At 45.7% G+C, this 17,367-nt stretch overlaps 2 protein-coding genes across 3 annotated transcripts in view; both read left to right on the forward strand.

The window, feature by feature from the left end:
- Window positions 1-13,328, forward strand: part of CAPN1 (calpain 1) — a 31,699-nt gene extending 18,371 nt beyond the window's left edge. For both annotated transcript variants that reach the window (XM_088137410.1, XM_015889756.3), the window contains 13 exons: window positions 299-459; window positions 1,746-1,921; window positions 2,021-2,032; window positions 2,917-3,128; window positions 4,629-4,668; window positions 5,684-5,749; window positions 6,484-6,541; window positions 6,820-6,884; window positions 7,847-7,915; window positions 9,258-9,336; window positions 9,929-10,045; window positions 10,604-10,662; window positions 11,420-13,328. In XM_088137410.1, the coding sequence (XP_087993536.1) occupies window positions 299-459; window positions 1,746-1,921; window positions 2,021-2,032; window positions 2,917-3,128; window positions 4,629-4,668; window positions 5,684-5,749; window positions 6,484-6,541; window positions 6,820-6,884; window positions 7,847-7,915; window positions 9,258-9,336; window positions 9,929-10,045; window positions 10,604-10,662; window positions 11,420-11,446 (1,141 nt within the window). In that variant the 3' untranslated portion in view covers window positions 11,447-13,328. The remainder of the gene's footprint in view (window positions 1-298; window positions 460-1,745; window positions 1,922-2,020; window positions 2,033-2,916; window positions 3,129-4,628; window positions 4,669-5,683; window positions 5,750-6,483; window positions 6,542-6,819; window positions 6,885-7,846; window positions 7,916-9,257; window positions 9,337-9,928; window positions 10,046-10,603; window positions 10,663-11,419) is intronic.
- Window positions 13,329-14,776: 1,448 nt separating this feature from the next.
- LOC103062162 (mucosal pentraxin-like) lies at window positions 14,777-16,896 on the forward strand. The gene is made up of 2 exons (XM_007437750.4): window positions 14,777-15,931; window positions 16,089-16,896. Exons 1-2 carry the CDS (start codon window positions 15,772-15,774, stop codon window positions 16,691-16,693), a joined length of 765 nt encoding a protein of 254 aa, XP_007437812.1. The 5' UTR covers window positions 14,777-15,771; the 3' UTR covers window positions 16,694-16,896.
- Window positions 16,897-17,367: the final 471 nt, after the last annotated feature.

The following is a 17,367-nucleotide window of genomic DNA, read 5'->3' on the forward strand; positions in this document are numbered from 1 at the left end:
CCCTTTTATTTCAATTAGGAGGGTTAATGACACCAGGGCTGAGGTGTTTGGCCTTGGGTGGTGGGTGGGGAAGTTCTACGTTTCTTGAAAAAAATAAAATAGATGCAGGAAGAATCTGAGAAAAAAATCCTGAGTTTTGTGGGGTTTTTTTGCCATTTTTATGCGTCACTCTCAGGGGAAGCTCTCAAGTTCCGCCTCCCCCCGACAAAAATCTGGAGGCTACAGGCTCTCCTCTCTGGCTGTAAGTTTGCACGCTTCAAAACACCGCTCTGAATTTGCTTCTCGTCTTCCCCTGTAGGATGTCCTTCCAAGACTTCCTCCGTGAGTTCTCTCGCCTTGAGATCTGCAACCTTACGCCAGATGCCCTGAAGTCCCGCAGATTCCGAAAATGGAACACCACGCTGTACGATGGCACTTGGCGACGAGGGAGCACAGCTGGTGGCTGTAGAAATTACCCAGGTAGCTCCTGTTGGAGAGGATGGGGTTCTTAAAAAAGAAGACTTCTGTGGAACCCTTCATCCTGGGAGAGCAGCCCACGTCCCTTTGCAGCCCTACAAAAATCATGCTGCTGAAATGCATGGCAAAGTACCCAGGTTTGAGGGGCCTGTGCATGTTGGAAATAGGGGTGTGAAGCTATTGGGTTCACACCCTTTTTGCATTACAGGTAGTCCTTGACTTACGTCCATTCATTCAGCGACCGTTCAAAGGTACGGCGGCACTGAAAAAATGGACTTACGACTGGTCCTCAAAGTTGCGGCCCTCACAGCATCCCCCCCATTCACGCGATTTGGGCACTTGGCAACCAGCTTGCACTTACAACGGTTGCTGTGTCCTGCAGTCACGTGATCACCATTTGCAACCTTCCCTGCCAGCTTCCCACTCACAAAGTCAGTGGGGAAGCCAGCAGGAGGTCGCAAGTCACTCCTGTAAGTTGCTCCCACTCCCACCACTTTTTCTCCCAAGGAACCCTTAAATGGCAAGGTGAGTATGGGCCCCTCACACTTGCACTGGGTCGCAGCACCCCCTCACCTGCCTGCACCGTGCCACAGCACCCACCCCCTGCCTGCCCACACTCTATAACACCTGCTTGCTGGTCTGCTTGCGAGCCACCTAAGGAAAGGCTTGCTGCTGACTTCCCCATTGACTTTGCTTGTCGGAAGCCAGCAGGAAGTCACAAGTCGCGGTCACATGAGGTCCTCACTTAATAACCCTTGTTCCTTGTTTAACGATGTCAATGGGGACTGCCAGGATTGCCATCGCTAAGTGATGCGGTCACGTGACGTTGCGCTTTATGACCCCATTGCTTAGCGACGGAAATTCCAGTCCCAATTGCCATCGTAACTGAGGGACTACCTATAAATGTAATGAAAAGGGTGGAAAATGTTAGCCACAGCGTGTAAGCCTGGCTGCTGTTTTCCCTTGCAAATTTCAGAGGTCAGGTAAGTAAAGGATGGTTTTAATAAGGACTGTTCCACTTGCAGAAATAAAGACTTTGCCCCCACTATCCTTGGGCAAACCAGCCCACCCCGCTGTGTTTAGAAGGAGGCAGCAGGTGAGGCTGGCGGTCTTGGCACTTTCTTCCCAATCCAGTTTCAACTCCCTTGTTTGAACGAGGGGATTAACCAAGATAACCAGAAAGAAAACAGGCACTTCCAAGATTAAGGGATCCTGGCAGATGTCTGGCAATATCCGTCTTTTCTGCTGGCCTTCTTCCATCTTTTTCTCACTCTGATCTCCTCCCCCAGCCACCTTCTGGATTAACCCGCAGTTTAAAATTCGCCTTGATGAGGTTGATCACGAGGGTGAAGACGGGCGAAGAGAGCCGGGGTGCAGCTTCGTTTTGGCCCTGATGCAGAAACACCGTCGCCGAGAGAGGCGGTTCGGCAAGGACATGGAGACCATCGGCTTTGCCGTCTACGAGGTAGCACCTGAGCAGGCTTTCCCCCTCCCAGGATGCCCTTTGGGTTGGGATGATTTGTCTTTGGAAATGCTCTGATTCTTTTTTTATGTTTTCTCCCAGGTGCCCCCAGAGGTACGTTTGCCAAAGCCAGTTCGGCAGTTCGGTGATGATCATGGCAGTAAAGATTTTCCAGGACTCCAGGCCAAGAGGTCTTTTCCCCAGCTTAGAGATTGTCCCGAACAAATCTGGGATTCTGAGATTCCAGGACTCTGCTTTAAGTAAAGAGCAGTGGCAGAGTTAGACCTAGTTCAGTCTTTGCTATATTGGATATAGGTAGACTCCTGCCCTCCAAATAATGTTGGGCTGTGGTCTGTGGCTTAAGAAAAGAACTACAGGTAGTCCTCGCTTAGCGACCATTCATTTAGCAACCGTCTGAAGTTACAACGGCACTGAAAAAAGTTACAACTGGTCCTCGCATTTACAACCATCACAGCATCCCCGCAGTCATGTGATCTCAATCCAGGCGCTTGGCAACCAGCTCACACTTATGGTTGCAGCGTCCTGGGGTCACATGATCTCCATTTGTGGCCTTCCCAGCTGGCTTCCAACAAGCAAATCAATGGGGAACCGTGTGAGTTGCTTAACCACTGCATGATTCGCTTAACGACTGCAGTGATTTGCTTAACCACTACCATAGACAAGGTCATAAAATTGGGTGTGGTCATGTGATACTTTGCTTAACAACCGCCCTGCTTAACGATGAATTTTCTGGTCCCTATTGTCATTAAGTGAGGACTACCTGTAAGATGCTAGTCCTCATGGTTCTGAATAAAGACTGGATTTAGGAATGTCCAGTCAGATCCATCTCATTCAGCCCCCTCTGCTGGGTGAAAGCACCTAGTCGTTCAAGGCAAGTCTTGAATTCTGGACCGTTTTCTTCTCCTGGGGGATCTCGTTGGGAGGGAAGCGCTGGGCAAATGCAATTTTTCAGTCTTGATCCCCTTTTTTCTTGGCAGTGCAAGGGGCAGCCTTCGGTCCACCTGAAGCGCGACTTCTTTCTCTCCAATTCTTCCCGGGCCCGGTCGGAGCAGTTCATCAACCTGCGTGAAGTCAGTACTCGTTTCCGGCTGCCCCCAGGAGAATATATCGTGGTCCCTTCGACTTTTGAACCCAACAAGGAAGGGGACTTTGTACTCCGAGTCTTCTCAGAGAACAAAGCCGGGACAGTGTAAGTGATCCTTTCCCAGGGCTTTCTCAGGGGTGGGGTTTGCCTGTGTTACATCAAACTGTGGTTGGTTTAAATCGTGCTTTCTTGGGCAAACCATAACGGCTTGGCTTATAAAGTTTCCTTAGCTATAAGTCAACCCTTAATGTCAGTGTTTCTCAACCTTGGCAGCTTTCAGACGGGTGGACTTCAGCTCCCAGAAGTCCACCCATTCCCATTCCCCTTGCTGGCTGGGGAATTCTGGGAGTTGAAGTCCACCCATCTGAAAGTTGCCACGGTTGAGAAACTCTGCTTAATGTTTTAAAAATTAATTATTTTAATTTTTAAATATGGGTATTTTTTGAAAGCGTGAGAGATGCAGTGGGCAAAACATTGGTGCACAGACTGTAGGGTCACATCATGTAGCTTGGATTCCTAAGGTGGGGTTCTTGGCTTGGGGTGTTCTTTTGTTTTACCAGGATTAACCCTGTTTTGTGGCTTTCCCTAAAGTTTGCTTGTGTTTTTCCCATCTCAAAACGGGACAGTAAGCCATGCCCTCTGTGTTTTAGCCCTTGAGGCTGCCAAGAAAGAGTGGGAAAGCCTCACTCCCTCACTCTGGCTGGGTTAAACCATGATTGAAGCAAATCCTGGCTTAGCATTCTGCACTAAGTCAGAGCCCAACAAAGTCCTATTATTCACACAAGGGCAAAGAGCTCAGCTTTTCAGAATCAGAGATGGAAATACGTACTTTGTGCTGAAGAGATAGGCTAAAGTTAGAAACCACTGAAACCAGGGTGGGGGACAGTGAAGGCAGGATGTTCTCTGACTTGAACCCTTTGTGCATTTTTTGAAGAATTCTAATGCAGCTGAAACTCAAAAAGGAAATTTCACAAGGGGGTCAAACTCTAGCTGGATATACGAGTAGTCCTTGCTTAACGACCACAATAGGGACTGGCAAATTTGTCGTTAAATGGGGCAGTTGTTAAGCAAAGCATCACATGACCGCTCCCAATTTCACAACCCTTTTTGCAGCGGTCGTTAAGCAAATCACCATGGTTATTAAGTGAAAAACATGGTCATTAAGCAATTCACATGGTTCCCCATTGACTTTGCTTGCCAGAAGTCAGCTGGGAAGGTCGCAAATGGCGATCATGTGATCCCGGGACACTGCAACTGTTGTTAAGTGTGAGCTGGTTGCCAAGCACCTGGATCATGATCACATGACTACGGGGGCACTGTGATGGCCATAAGCACGAGGACCATAAGCCACTTTTTTCAGTGCTGTGGTAACTTTGGATGGTTGCTAAACAAATGGTTGTTAAGCAAGGACTACCTGTAGAGGTTTCTTTTTTCTGCCAAGGTGGCTCAAGAAACGATGGTTAAAATAAACTGTGATGTGTAATAATGTTCTTCAGTTTTTAACTTTCCCTGTTCCTTTTCATTGCCTGTTCTGTAGCTTGTGCTGTGTTTTTCCAGGGGACTATTTTTGAGTATAATTTTTTCTTTGTTTTGATCCTTCTGCAGGGAGATGGATGATCAGATCCAAGCCAAACTTCCAGATGAGGTAGAAGCTTCCAGTGACAAATCTCTCTCCCCATTTTTGGGGGTTCAGGAGCAGAAATGTAGATTTCCCTTCTCCATTTGTAGTTGAGAGGAAAAATATATGTCTTCCTTCATCAGGGAGACATACCTTCAAAACTATCTGCTTAAAACTAGAGTTAAGCTAGTTAATAAAATTTCTCTGGAGTCCAGCTCAGCTGCTGGTGACCTAAATAGATAGTTGGTGACAATCCAGAGAGGGGGGCCTCCTTTTTGGGGAATGATTTGGGGGTTTCTCAATCTAGTTTACAGCTCTGGACTTTCCTAGAAGGTGAAGCGAAAAGGTGTTCTTGTTCGAGTCTTATTATCCCCATGCAAGAAACTACCATTTTGGCCAAAAAGGCAATGTTGTTCATCTGCAATTTGTTGTGGATGTAGATTTGCAAATGTATTTATTTGCACACTTTATTTTATTTATTGATGGTGTTTGTTTATAAGGTGGCTCAACGCTGGGTGGCTTCCATTAATCCAAAAACAGGATAAACCTTTGCAGTTAACGTCAGTACACAACGTTTAATGGGCAGTCAGGAATGCACGATCATTAACCTCCGCCAACAGGAACTGCAATCATTCTGACCCCAGGAAAAGACCCGAGTTTTAAGTGCCTTTCTAAAGATCAAGGGGGTTGGAGACAATTGTATGTTGGGGGGATCATTCCAGAGGGATGGCACCCTATTAGAAGGTGTGGGACAGGCAGATATCATAAAGGTGAAGCAATCCTGCAAATAGCCTGGCTAGGTACCATCTAGGGCTGAATAATTCCCGGCTTGTTTTAGCCACGGCTCCTGATTTGTTTTTTCTGCTCTGTCTGTCCAAAACAACCGCTTGGCGAATGAAGCTGCCAGGCGGAGTCTGTGAGCATTCAGCAAATGGTGATTAAACCAAATTGTGGTTTAGAATCCTGTGCGAAAGCAACTCTGTGGAATCTGGAGGTTCGGCCCTCCTTTGCTGATACCATCTTCTTTTTCCTGCTTCCCTAGCAAGTGCTTTCGGAAGGTGAGATCGATGAAGGCTTTAAGCAGCTGTTTAAGCAGTTGGCAGGGTCGGTGAGTACGCCAAGAGGAGAGCGAGGCACAAATAGAAAATAAAAATTGAGCTGGTAGTAAAAGGAGAGAGAAGGAGGTGGGGGAACCTTCCCACTGATCATTTTGCCTCTGTTCGGATTTGCGCGTTGTTTAATCGTCTAGTTCAAGCGAGAGAAATTCTAACGTCATGGTAAGTGAAAGAGGCTTCTGTTTTTCTGCCTCATGCTCAGGATGCTTTAGAATTTCATTTGAATTTCCTTGGCTGTTTTTGAGCATATGCCTGATTGGAGAGGATGCCATTTTTGTTTTATTTTTTTCTTTCGTCTTTGAGCCTGTCTCCTCCTAAGATGCCTTGTTCTCTCAGAGGCCAGCCGGAAAAACCAGAGAGGAAATAAATTTCTGCCAGCATAAAAGCATTACTTGCTCCTACAGTGAAGGGCCAGAGTAATGAATTACAAGTGTAGTTTTAATTCTTTTCCATTTACTGTAATCTTTGAATATGTTCCCCACCTTGGAGCATGCTTTTAATGATAGTTTTACAAAGCAATATACCAGTGATGTGTTTAGATGCAAATTAATGAATTCAGCGTTATAAATAGTAGGGGGGAAAAAAGGGCTGGCTGACGGGAGCTGTTTCATTTCAAAGATATAAATCAGGCTGATGACCAGTTTGAACAGTTAAGACTCAGGCTTTCAAATAATGTTTTTCAAACATCACACATGATAAGGATAATCTAATTTGTTTCTCCTTTCAGGATATGGAGATTAGTGCAAGAGAACTGCAAACCATCCTCAACAGGATAATTGGAAAACGTAAGTGCCAAGATAAATCCCCACTCTATCGCTGGCCTTCCTTTTTTTACAAACAATGCAGGGACAAAGGAGGAAAACATCTGCTCTGCTGCAAATCAAGGAACTTTGGGAGGGGGAGAAGGCTGCTCTTAGCCCAACCCACCTCACAGGGTTGTTGTGGGCAAAATAGGAGGCCAGGAGTATTAGGTACATTTTCCACCTGGAGTTGAACAATATATATAAAAAAGGCAGGATAAAATCGTCGTCATCATCTTTCCTCTCTTTATTGTAAATTGCAGATAAAGACCTGCGCACGAAAGGATTCAGCTTGGAGTCCTGCCGAAGTATGGTGAATCTCATGGATGTATCTTTTTTCTATCAGCGTGAGAAAGGGAGGCCTGTTTGACGTTTCTTTAAATTTTTTCCCCCTGGCAAAAAAAGTCTTCTGTCTTTCTATGTCCTCCTCGGGCGGCTTGAGAATTCCTTTCAGATTTCTCTGAAAACTCTTCTTGAACGTAGACATTATTTTATTTTATTTATTTATTTATTAAACGTGTCCCCGCCCATCTCCCCCCCAGTGGGGGACTCTGGGTGGCTCACAACATGTTAAAACAATAAATAAATATACAATTAAAATTTATAACAAGACACATTTACAAAAATGAAAGGAAAAAAATTCATGATCCCTGAAAGATGGTGGAATATGCCCTTCCCGAGTTATTTTCTCTTCTCTGTCTTGCGGTGGTTCTGCAGTCCTCCTGGCTGTTCTCCCATCACTGTCTGAAAACACTCCTGAGAGTGGGAATTAGGAGAAGTCAGCGTGGTTGCAAACAACTGGAGAGAGAGAATTGTGCACGGATAGGATATTCACACACATACTGTACTGCTTGGCCTCACTATTACTAAGCGTAAGAACCCCACTGGGGATTTGTTTAATCTTTTCCAAGAAATTCAGGGGAAAAAATCTGTTTCATCAATTGAACGAGAGCTAGCATAGGAGAATTTATCAGGCCCAGCACATTTTGTATCTATTTCCATGACGGCAGAACAAACGGGGCAGTACGTTGTTCTCCGCAGTCTTTCCCTCCAAGCACGAATTCTGCCAATCGTTGGCTACCTAACCTTGGTTTTTAGGATCTTCAGTGAGTTCTAAACCATCTTCAAACCATGAATGGAGGCTCCTTTCTCTGATAAGAACAGATGCTACCTTGATTCAGCTGAAAGGCCACAAAGGGATTTTTTTCTGTGGGTTTGTAAGTGAATGGTTGGAAAGGGAGGGGTGAATTTTCTCAGACGTGTCTCCTTAACGGCTCCCTCCTCCATCAGAGAGATGGAAATGGGAAACTCGGTTTGGTGGAGTTCAATGTCCTTTGGACTAAGATTAAAAACTATCTGGTAAGTTTCCATCCATCCAGTTTGGGTTAAAAGAGCAAACGGGACCATCTTAACCATGTTTGCATTTAATATGCTCCTAAAATAATATGCCTCTCAGAATATGGCTTTTTCAGCAAAACATTTGTATTCAGTATCAGCACTTTTGTTTACAGGATTTGTTTTCTCTTATGTCATCAACAATGGATTTTTCACATGTAACAATAAGCCACAATTCTTGGGCTCTCCTGATTTATTCTGGGCAAAGTAGCATTCTAGCGTGTGAAGCCGCTCACACAAATGAGTGAAATAACACAAAGTGTATTCGGATGTCTGAATTGAGGATTCTCATTTGTTGCTTCCAAACAAGCCGAAATTTTATCTTGGCGAATGGAGTCTGGCTAGTTTGGGAGCAACAGATCAAGATCCGAAGGATGGACGTAATCAAAGTAGGTCATTTCTGCTTCTCACTTGAGAAGGAGGAACCAAATAGTGTGGAATCAAGCTTACAAACATGCGGATTGTTCACCAGCAATCTTGTCATTCTCTTAGTTGTAAATACTTGCAAAACTCATGGGAAGATGGACAGTAGCAACCTGGGTGGGCAATTGTGGATGTTTCTATGATCTGGAGGGAGAGAACTAAATTCCTTGGTTCAATAAATCAGACAGTCTTACTGACCAAGGGATCTGAAGAGCCCAAACAATCAGCCTTTGAAATTTGCCATTGAGTTTTGATTCTGAAAAGGGAACACTGATGTCCAGCTTCAGGATCCAAGCTTTGAATCTTGTTTCAGACCTTCACTGGATTCCCTAATGGGGCTGTGGTCTAGAGAAGGGGACTAGTTAAGACTAGGCTCCCTTCTCTTTTGTAATTTCCTAGTTTGTTCCAAGCTCTCTCTAGCAGTTGGAACTGGGAATCACTTGAGGTTGCTGCACTTAATTTCCCCCATCAAGAAAGGCTGACATTGGCAAAGTGGAACGCACTGGTTCTTAACTCAGACATAGCTGTTATGTAAATATGGAGTAGGTGTCTTGCATGCCCAGAGCCAGGCCAACAACAGCCAAATGTTTGTTGACTCAGAAGGGTGGGAGGAAGAGACTTAGGATTTAAGCTATGGGGCTGACAACGATTTTGGATTTGATTCTTGTAGGTGGGTTTTCAGCATATATATGACCTCTTTCTTCTCTGTAACAAACCCCCTTATTTCTGTTGAGTTTCTGGAAAATTAAGATTTATTGCTTTGCCTGGTGTGAAGTCTCTCATCTTCCTATCGTACATGCTTTGATATCAGTCACCAGCTTTGCTGTTCTTCTGGCTGGACGTCCCGGCTCTCTCATTTTTCTTCCCTTTTAAAACTTTTCAGGCAATCTTCAGGAAATTTGATTTGGACAAATCAGGAAGTATGAGTGCCTATGAAATGAGAATGGCTCTGGAGTCTGCAGGTAACATGCCCGTTTCTTGGAACATTTGGCTTTTTTGTTCCATTTCTTGGCTGCCTGTCCAGCAGGCTAGTCCTCAAGGTGTGATAAAAACCAGTGATAATGAAAGCCCTGCCCAGTTTTCAACTGGAAGACATTTAATTTGATTTGATTTGATTTGATTTAATCCATTGCATTTATATCCCATCTCTTTTGTGAGAGCTCCAGAAAACTCCACAGGTGTCTCCCCTAATTTTATCCCAACAATTACAGTCCTGTGATGTTGGTTGTTACGAGAAAGTCTGTCTGGCCCCAGATCACCTAATCGAGTGGGGACTTGAACTGGGCCTCCCCACTGTGTTTCTGAACCTTGACCACTTTAAGAGGTGAGGACTTCAACTCCCAGGCTGGCTGGGGAATTCTGGGAGTTGAAGTCCACACCTCTTAAAGTGGCTAAGGTTGAGAAACACTGTCTTAACTGCTATATCCTGCTGGTGCCTGATTGGAAAAAAATGCACCTTGCACTCCGCGCATGCCTTGATTTTTCTTTTTATTTCTCTTTGTCCATAGCTTTTCCCTAAATGGGAAATTAACATTGCTCTTTGCATCACCGCAGGTTTCAAGCTGAACAAGAGACTCTACGAGTTGATTATCACCCGCTACGCGGAGCCCGACCTGGCCCTTGACTTTGACAACTTTGTCTGCTGTTTAGTGCGGCTCGAAACTATGTTCCGTGAGTTCTCCTCCTCCTCCTCCTCCTCCTGGTGTTTGGGGAGGGCAGGGCACGGCTGGATGGTCCGAAGATCCCGTATTAAGCCAGCTTATTGTATTCCCAGAAGCCTCCCAGTTTTCTGTTATTCCAGGATTCCAGCCTGTTTTGCTCAGCAACTGAAGAAGCTGGGATGAAGCCAGAGATCTGACTTGGGTCCTCCTGCTTTTTTTCTTTAAATACGTTGTGATGGGTTGAAACTAGTGAGGCAGGATTCTCTGATCCTCACCCCAGAAAAAGCAGTTTTCCAAACAAGGCGTCCCAAGGTTCGAAGCTGGGTTTTTGCAATTGCAAAGACCCAGCCTTTGAACCTTGGGAGCCCGTCTTTAAATAGGGCAGGATTCCTGGACCTGGAGCTGGAAACGGACTCGCGCGTATGGCTTCCCCATCCTCTGCAGTAAACCTGCCAATCTAACCTCGTTGAGTCTGCTTTGGAGCAGGGAAAGAGTCCAGGGATGAACCCTTGCAGAAATCAATAACCATCTAGCCATCGATTTAATCCTCCCCCTCTTCCCTTCCTAGGATTTTTCCAAGCCCTGGACACGGACAAGGACGGGATCGTCACGTTCGATTTGATTAAGGTAATTCCATCAGGGCATCCTGCCAGGTTGGAGTGCAAGGCCTGTGATTCTCCAGCTCTCCTGGGAAATCCAGGAATTCTCCCAGCGGTTTTGGAGGTCTGCCCCGTTGGGGGAAGGCCAGCTTCGGCCTTCTGGTGCCAGAGACAAAATTGAAAACAGTCCTGGGGGAAAGTTAATTTGAGGGCTTCTTCAAATTTCATGGACTTCTTCATTTCATAGGAAGTGTTAATAAATTAGAATCACTGCCTGCCCCCTGCCATTCTTCCATCCTGTGCAAAATTGAGGCTAGCTTCTCCTAGAAGCAGATAACTCTGTTTAGTGCAAAGAGAGTAGATTTGGGGGGAATACACACTCACACTTGCACGTACCTTGCAGCCTTGGAGGACATTTGCAGGCAGGGCACACTTGCTTCTTGTTTGTTCCTCCCTTCCTACCCTCTGTCACCTCTGCTAAGATATTAATAGCCTTTCAGCTTCTTTCCCTTGACAGCTGAGCTTTCATCCTTGAAGTGCTTCAGCTATTGTTTGTTTTCCTCTTCCCTCCTCAGCCCTTTTCCTCACGTGTTGTGTCTCTTCATTTGTAATCCCAAAGGCTTGGATATTTATAACCTCTTTGAGGAACCTTTTGGGCCAAAGAGTGAAGCCCAGAATGTTCTAAAGGACCGTTCTGGAAAGGAGGAACCGTCTTTATCTTTTCTGGCGTAGAACAAACACTGATGGTAAAAAATTGCGTTTGTTTCTCTGTGTCTTCTCCATAGTGGATACAACTGACCATGTTTGCCTGAAAAAGATACGGAGCACATCCCATGCAATTCTTTGGACTTTCCTTCTCCCTGGACATTTTGTTTTGAGGGTTGAGGACATTCTTACCTGCAAGTGCCTCATGTTCTGCTTTTCGCCGCTTCCGTTCCAAAATAGAGGAAACACACGTGCAAGGTTGCAGCTTGACATCGCTCTACTTCCTACACGGGCTCCTGCCAGACCTGGGAACCTTTTATGACTCCAGCTTCATTTCAGACTTGCGTCTCGAATAACCCGCGGCGCGATGCTGCTGAGGAATCACGCTGCGCTCTGCCAAAGACACAAAGCGGCCTTGCCACTCCACTAACATCCTGATCCACTGTAACATGGAGTTTATGTTAACGTTCCCCGGGCTAACAACGTCTTTTGGATCACTTCTGGATTACCCCTGCCTTGGCAGGGTACAAATGCCTGGGAAACTCTGTCTTTGGGGAGCCGGGATTCGGCCTTTCTGAATCCGTGTTGTGGATCTGTCGGCTTGAGGGGAATACTTTAAAGCATGCTGCAGTGTGTCAAAGGTGCATTTGAAGCGAGGACAGAAACTTACTGTGTGGTATATACATTTGAAGCAAACCGCTAATTCCACATTTTTGAGCCAATACATGAAACAGAGCTTACTCTCCCTTCAGAATTCGCACTTCTGGAAATCTTGCCACGCAGTTTGATGAGAATATACAGGTAGTCCTCAGTTAACGACGGCAACTGGGACCAAAATTTCTGTCGCTAAGCATGCGGTCATACAGTGCAATGTCACGTGACCACGATGCTTAGCGACAGCAGTTCCGGCACTTCCGGTAGCTGTCATTAAGCGAATCCTGTGACATCATGTGGTTGCCATTTGCGACCTCCTGCCAGCTTCCCCATTGACTTTGCTTGTTGGAAGCTGGCAGTGAAGGTCACAAATGGTGATCCCATGACTGTCGGGATGCTGCAATGGCCAGAACTTCAAGGACTGGTTGTAAGTACCGTTCATTCAGCACCGTCGTAAGTTCGAACAGTCGCTGAACGAGTGGTCATAACCCGAGGACCACCTGTATATTTTTCAGCATATTAGGAAAGGGCTTATGCAAAAGATGCATGTATTTCTAAAAATAGTCCACAAATTGAATTCTGTTAGTTGTCTCCGGTTTGCAGAAACTGGATACATCATTGCAGACAAAAATGGGTATAATAAATCTTGCAGCTGATGTTAAATGACGGGGAATCAAGCATCTTTCTCGATTTATAGCTGAGCACTTCTTTCTGTGGGTTGTGTTTTTTTTTTTTAAAATACAGATTTCTGTTACGGGCCACCCCTTCCCCTTTGGTGCCATCATTTTGAGGGGTGCTAACCACCGGGAATTATACTCCTCCTTCGTGCCCCAGTGGCGCAAGCAATATTTAACGCCTTTTCTTACGCACCTGTGTGTTTATATATAAATATATATATATATATAAATAAAAATACAAAAAAATTGTTTTCCTGGAAGCTTCTGTAAGCATTCCAGTGCCTAATCAACCTCCCTTCCAGGCCCACGTGGGAGACTTTGCTTCCTGCAGAGGTCAGTTTGGGAATTCTGGTGCCTAAAGACTGCAGCTGTTATACACGCCTTGCCCGTCTCACGCGCTTGCTGCCAAATATTTTTAAGGAGAGCCGAGTTGAGCGAAACCCCCATCCAGGATTGCCAGATGCATCCCCTTCTGGGAGAGCTTTCAAGGCCACCGAGTCACTCTGTGTCGAGATGTCCTGTGTCGGGGACCTGATTTTATGCTCTCGTAACGCAACCGGGTACTATCATTTACGTCCTTCTGCGTGTTTTTTGTATTGTAGAAAACGGATTTTAGTTCCGTGCCAAAATAAAACAAACTGTGGTATGCTTAACGCCAGTAACTGGGGTCGTGCTTTGTCTTGTTGTGATTGTCGCCGTCCTTGCCACCAAGAACTGTTGGTTGCATCTCAGAAAAGGCAGGTTTCTTGTAGAATTGTCAATTTGGATAGAAATCTGGAAGGTTTTGTCTCTCTGCTCAGGGCAGGAGGTAACTTCTGGGTTGTTGGGAATGCTCTTGTTCCAGGAAATTGGTGGTTCAGATGTTATAAATGGAAGACAAACTGTTTATGTGATTGATTTATATCTCACTTTATTTCGTACAACTCCAAGCGGCATAGGTAATGCTCCCGCCTCCTCTTTTCCCCACAACAACAACCCTGTGAGGTGGGCCGGACTGAGAGAGAGAGCACAGTTGGCCCAAAGTCACCCCACCAGCTTCCGTGCCCAAGGGAGGACTAGAACTCGCGGTCCCCCCCGTCTAGTCCGGCACCTTCCCCACAACACCCAACTGTCTCTTAATACACATAAATAGAATCTGCGCTGTTTGGTTTATCTTGTGTTTTTTCCTACCCTTTTCGCATAAATAAGGGCAACTTCCAAGAAGCTTGCCCTTGACCTTGCCTGTTACCCCGCATTTTTATTTTTACGTTTATGGTGGAAATCCAAAATGTTCACACGGGGCGTCGCTGAAGTTCCTTTTTTTCTGCTCCCCCGTCTTAATTTTTTTCCTGTTTGAGAGGGGTTGGCTCGAAGCAAGATTCCCCATCGTTTCCCACGATGGCTGCTTGCTTTAAATCACGCCATTGATTTGCATTCACCGCGGGAGCCCTGAGCCCCCTGTAATTTTCTTTTAATTAGTGGTTTCCATTCTAGTAAGAGCCACCCAATGAAAGGTTTTCCCACGGTCGCTCGGCACCTGCTGCTTTCCTCGTTCTCTGCAATCGGTGCGACTGGAGGGTGGAAAAGAGCAGGACCTTGGCACAAATCCCAGCGGAGGAGCCCCCCAAAAAGGAGGAAGATGGGTGCAGTTCCCCAAGGTGGCGAGAAATCAGAACTTAAGGCAAACAATTGGAGTCATCCTCGCTTGCTGCCATTTTTACATCCCAGTTGATTTTTTTAAAAAGTTACCTATTGCAGATGTGGGGGTCTTTCTTTTTCTCCGAGGGCTGCAATTTTAATTTTGTTATTTTGCGGTTTTGGCCTCCCTGGTCACCCTGGGTGGCTCATGACAGCCAGCCGCTAAACTAGGCAGAAGCAAAGGTTTCATTCTTTGGGGAATTGGAGGGGGGGCAGCTTTACACCAGACCATGCCCAGCCTATGGATTTTACTGCTTCGATTGTTTAAAAAGTAGTTTAAAAGCTGTACCACTCTAATCCACCATGTTGTTGCCAAAATTCAGCATGGGGGGGGCGTCAGAGGTTGTAAAAAGGGCTGAGCAGGGATACGATTAAATGTGATTAATTCTGGGACGAATTATGGCAGACATCCTCAATTCTGGATATGTTGGACTATATATCTCCCATCTTTGCTGATCTTCAAATCACATCTAGTTTCTTTTCCCCTGCCTGTCCTGTTTTTACTTGACAAATCTGAGTTTCTGAAAAGGAAAATGGGCAGTCCTATCTGAGAAGGATCTCTTCTGTGTCCACTGCCAGCAGTAATCAGAAGCTAAGTGGTCAGAAATTCTTTAATGGGGTTGGGGAACGAGCTGATCGCTTTTGCTATGCACAAGGAAACCCTTCTTCTGACACCGGAGACCCTACTTGCCTTCAAACACGAGGTAGAAGGAAATGTGGATGGTCTTGGCCTATTTGTGCCAATATTGTATTTTTAGCCCATTTTATTTATCCCACTGTGTCCTTTACAACTGTTGTGGCATTTACAAAACTCAGGTCAGTGCCCATACTAAATCTTTCCAAACTTTCTGCCAAATTGTAATGTTTAAGATCACCACAGTGGAAAAGTATTAAGTACAGGTAGTCCTCGTTTAACAACTGCCTTGTTTAGCGACTGTTTGACATTACGACAGTGGGGAAGAAGTACCTTTGCGACCAATCCTCTTATTTACGACCTTCGCAGGTCTGTAAAGCAAAGGACAGCTGAAGGAAGATCATAAGCATAGTCACAGTTTCACTTAGTGACTGCTTTGCTTAACAAATTGCTGGTCCCAACTGGGGTTGCTAAATGAGGACTACCTATATACAATGCAATCATTGTTGCCATAGTTATAAACATAAATGCAATTAAACTGAGATGTAACTTAAAGTCGATGAAATTGGGTTCTTTGCATTTTAGAGAACAACCAGCTTGACGGTTCATTTCGAAGCTCGCTGCAAACCCGTATCTGCAAAAACACACAGCTGCTGCAAACATTATCTCATGCTCCAGGCTATGGTATCTCACAGCTGCTTCTCCATCTGTCTTCCTCCTTTGGCATGTCCTTGCCATCTTTGGAAACAGGCCTCAGAGGCGGAACCTTCTGCCCCGTTGAGAATGTCTCATGAACTCAACTGAGAAAGCCAAGCTCCCTGGTGGCCCTCCAAGCAGCGGGCTTCAGAAACTGGTGGCTAAGTTGGGTGACACCATGGAGAAGGAGAGCCCATTGCTTCGTACAGTCCTTCTCATGATCTTCTGCATCCCAGGGATCTTGACTGGCACAGGTAAGGGGTGGGGGAAACAGGGTCCCCTTTTGTAAGTCTTTATTCCATGGTGGAACCTTCACCTTCAATGGATCCAGCTTCAATACACCGTGGATCCATGCGAGGGGCGCATGAAGCTAACCCCTTGATGGTCTTCTCTCCCTGCTTGCTTCCTCAGTTTTGGAAGGAAAGGTCTTCGTGTTCCCCAAGGCTTCTAGTGACTCCTACGTTCTCCTGAAGCCCAACTTGCAACAAGAGCTCCAGCGCTTCACCGTCTCTCTCCAATTCTACACCGACTTGACCCGCACCTTCGTCCTCTTCTCGGCTGCTTCCCCGCAACACGACAACGAGATCCTCATCATCCGGCACCCCCAAGAATACCACACTTGCGTGGGTGGCGAATGCATCACCTTCCAAGCCTCCAGTCTTGCAAGCAGGACTACCGTCCGCTGGGAAGCTGTTTGCATGACTTGGGATTCGGCTACCGGGATCATCCAGTTGTGGTTGGACGGGCATCGTTTGCCAAGGAAAGGGGCAGCGAAGGGCTATCAGGTCAAGAGGGATATGGTGGTGATCCTGGGGCAGGAACAAGATTCCTACGGGGGCTCCTTTGAAGTGGGGCAGTCCTTTGTGGGAGAAATGGCTGAAGTCTACCTGTGGGACACCGTCTTATCTGCGGAACAGATAAGCGGTGCCCACAATCGTATGACATCGACCCCTTTAGTGGGCTGGAACTCGCTAAACTTTGAAATCAAAGGCTACGTGCTGATAGAGCCATTGTGAAGCCTTCCGTCAAAGATGGGAAGGAGAAACTGCCTCAAGAAGTCCTCACCGCAGGCCTGAACCTCTTTGTCTCTCTTAACAAAGAGAGTTTTGATTGTGTTTTGATTGTATTTTCATTCATATTTATTTTTGTGTTTACTGTAAACCCCCCAGAGTCACTTCCTAGTGAGATGGGCGGTGACCAAATTTGAAATATAAATAAATAAATATTTAAAAAACCAAAGCTTTGCAGGATCCAAGGGGGTCTATCTAAGTAGCCCTATCTATTTGAACCTACCACTTGCCAAACAGGGTGTGTGATTGGCCATGCTTGCTTTCATTCCTGGTGCTTTTATTTTTTTAGTTGGGATTTAAACCACCAGCCATTTAAGCCAGTCGTTTTCAAAGGTGTGGTCTTGGGTCCCCGGGGGTCCCCCAAGATCCTTTTAGGGGGGCCGTGAGGTCACACCAATAAATATTTTAAAATCTGTTTTAATTTCTAATACGGCAAATATTGATAGATATAACCCACCCCAAGAAAAACTCTATGGGGTCCTCAATCGTTTTTACGAACATAAAGGGGTCTTCAGACCAAACACTTTAAGAAGCACTGACTTAAAGCATCAACATAGTAAGGAACAAAACCAGATTAAAGTATATAACAGCAAACTTGGCAGGGGAAAAGAGATGGTTTG

Source organism: Python bivittatus, unplaced genomic scaffold, assembly GCF_059951505.1.
Source record: "Python bivittatus isolate LINGU-HERP-01145 unplaced genomic scaffold, Pbiv_v1 ctg000180_np1212, whole genome shotgun sequence".
Taxonomy (NCBI): domain Eukaryota; kingdom Metazoa; phylum Chordata; class Lepidosauria; order Squamata; family Pythonidae; genus Python; species Python bivittatus.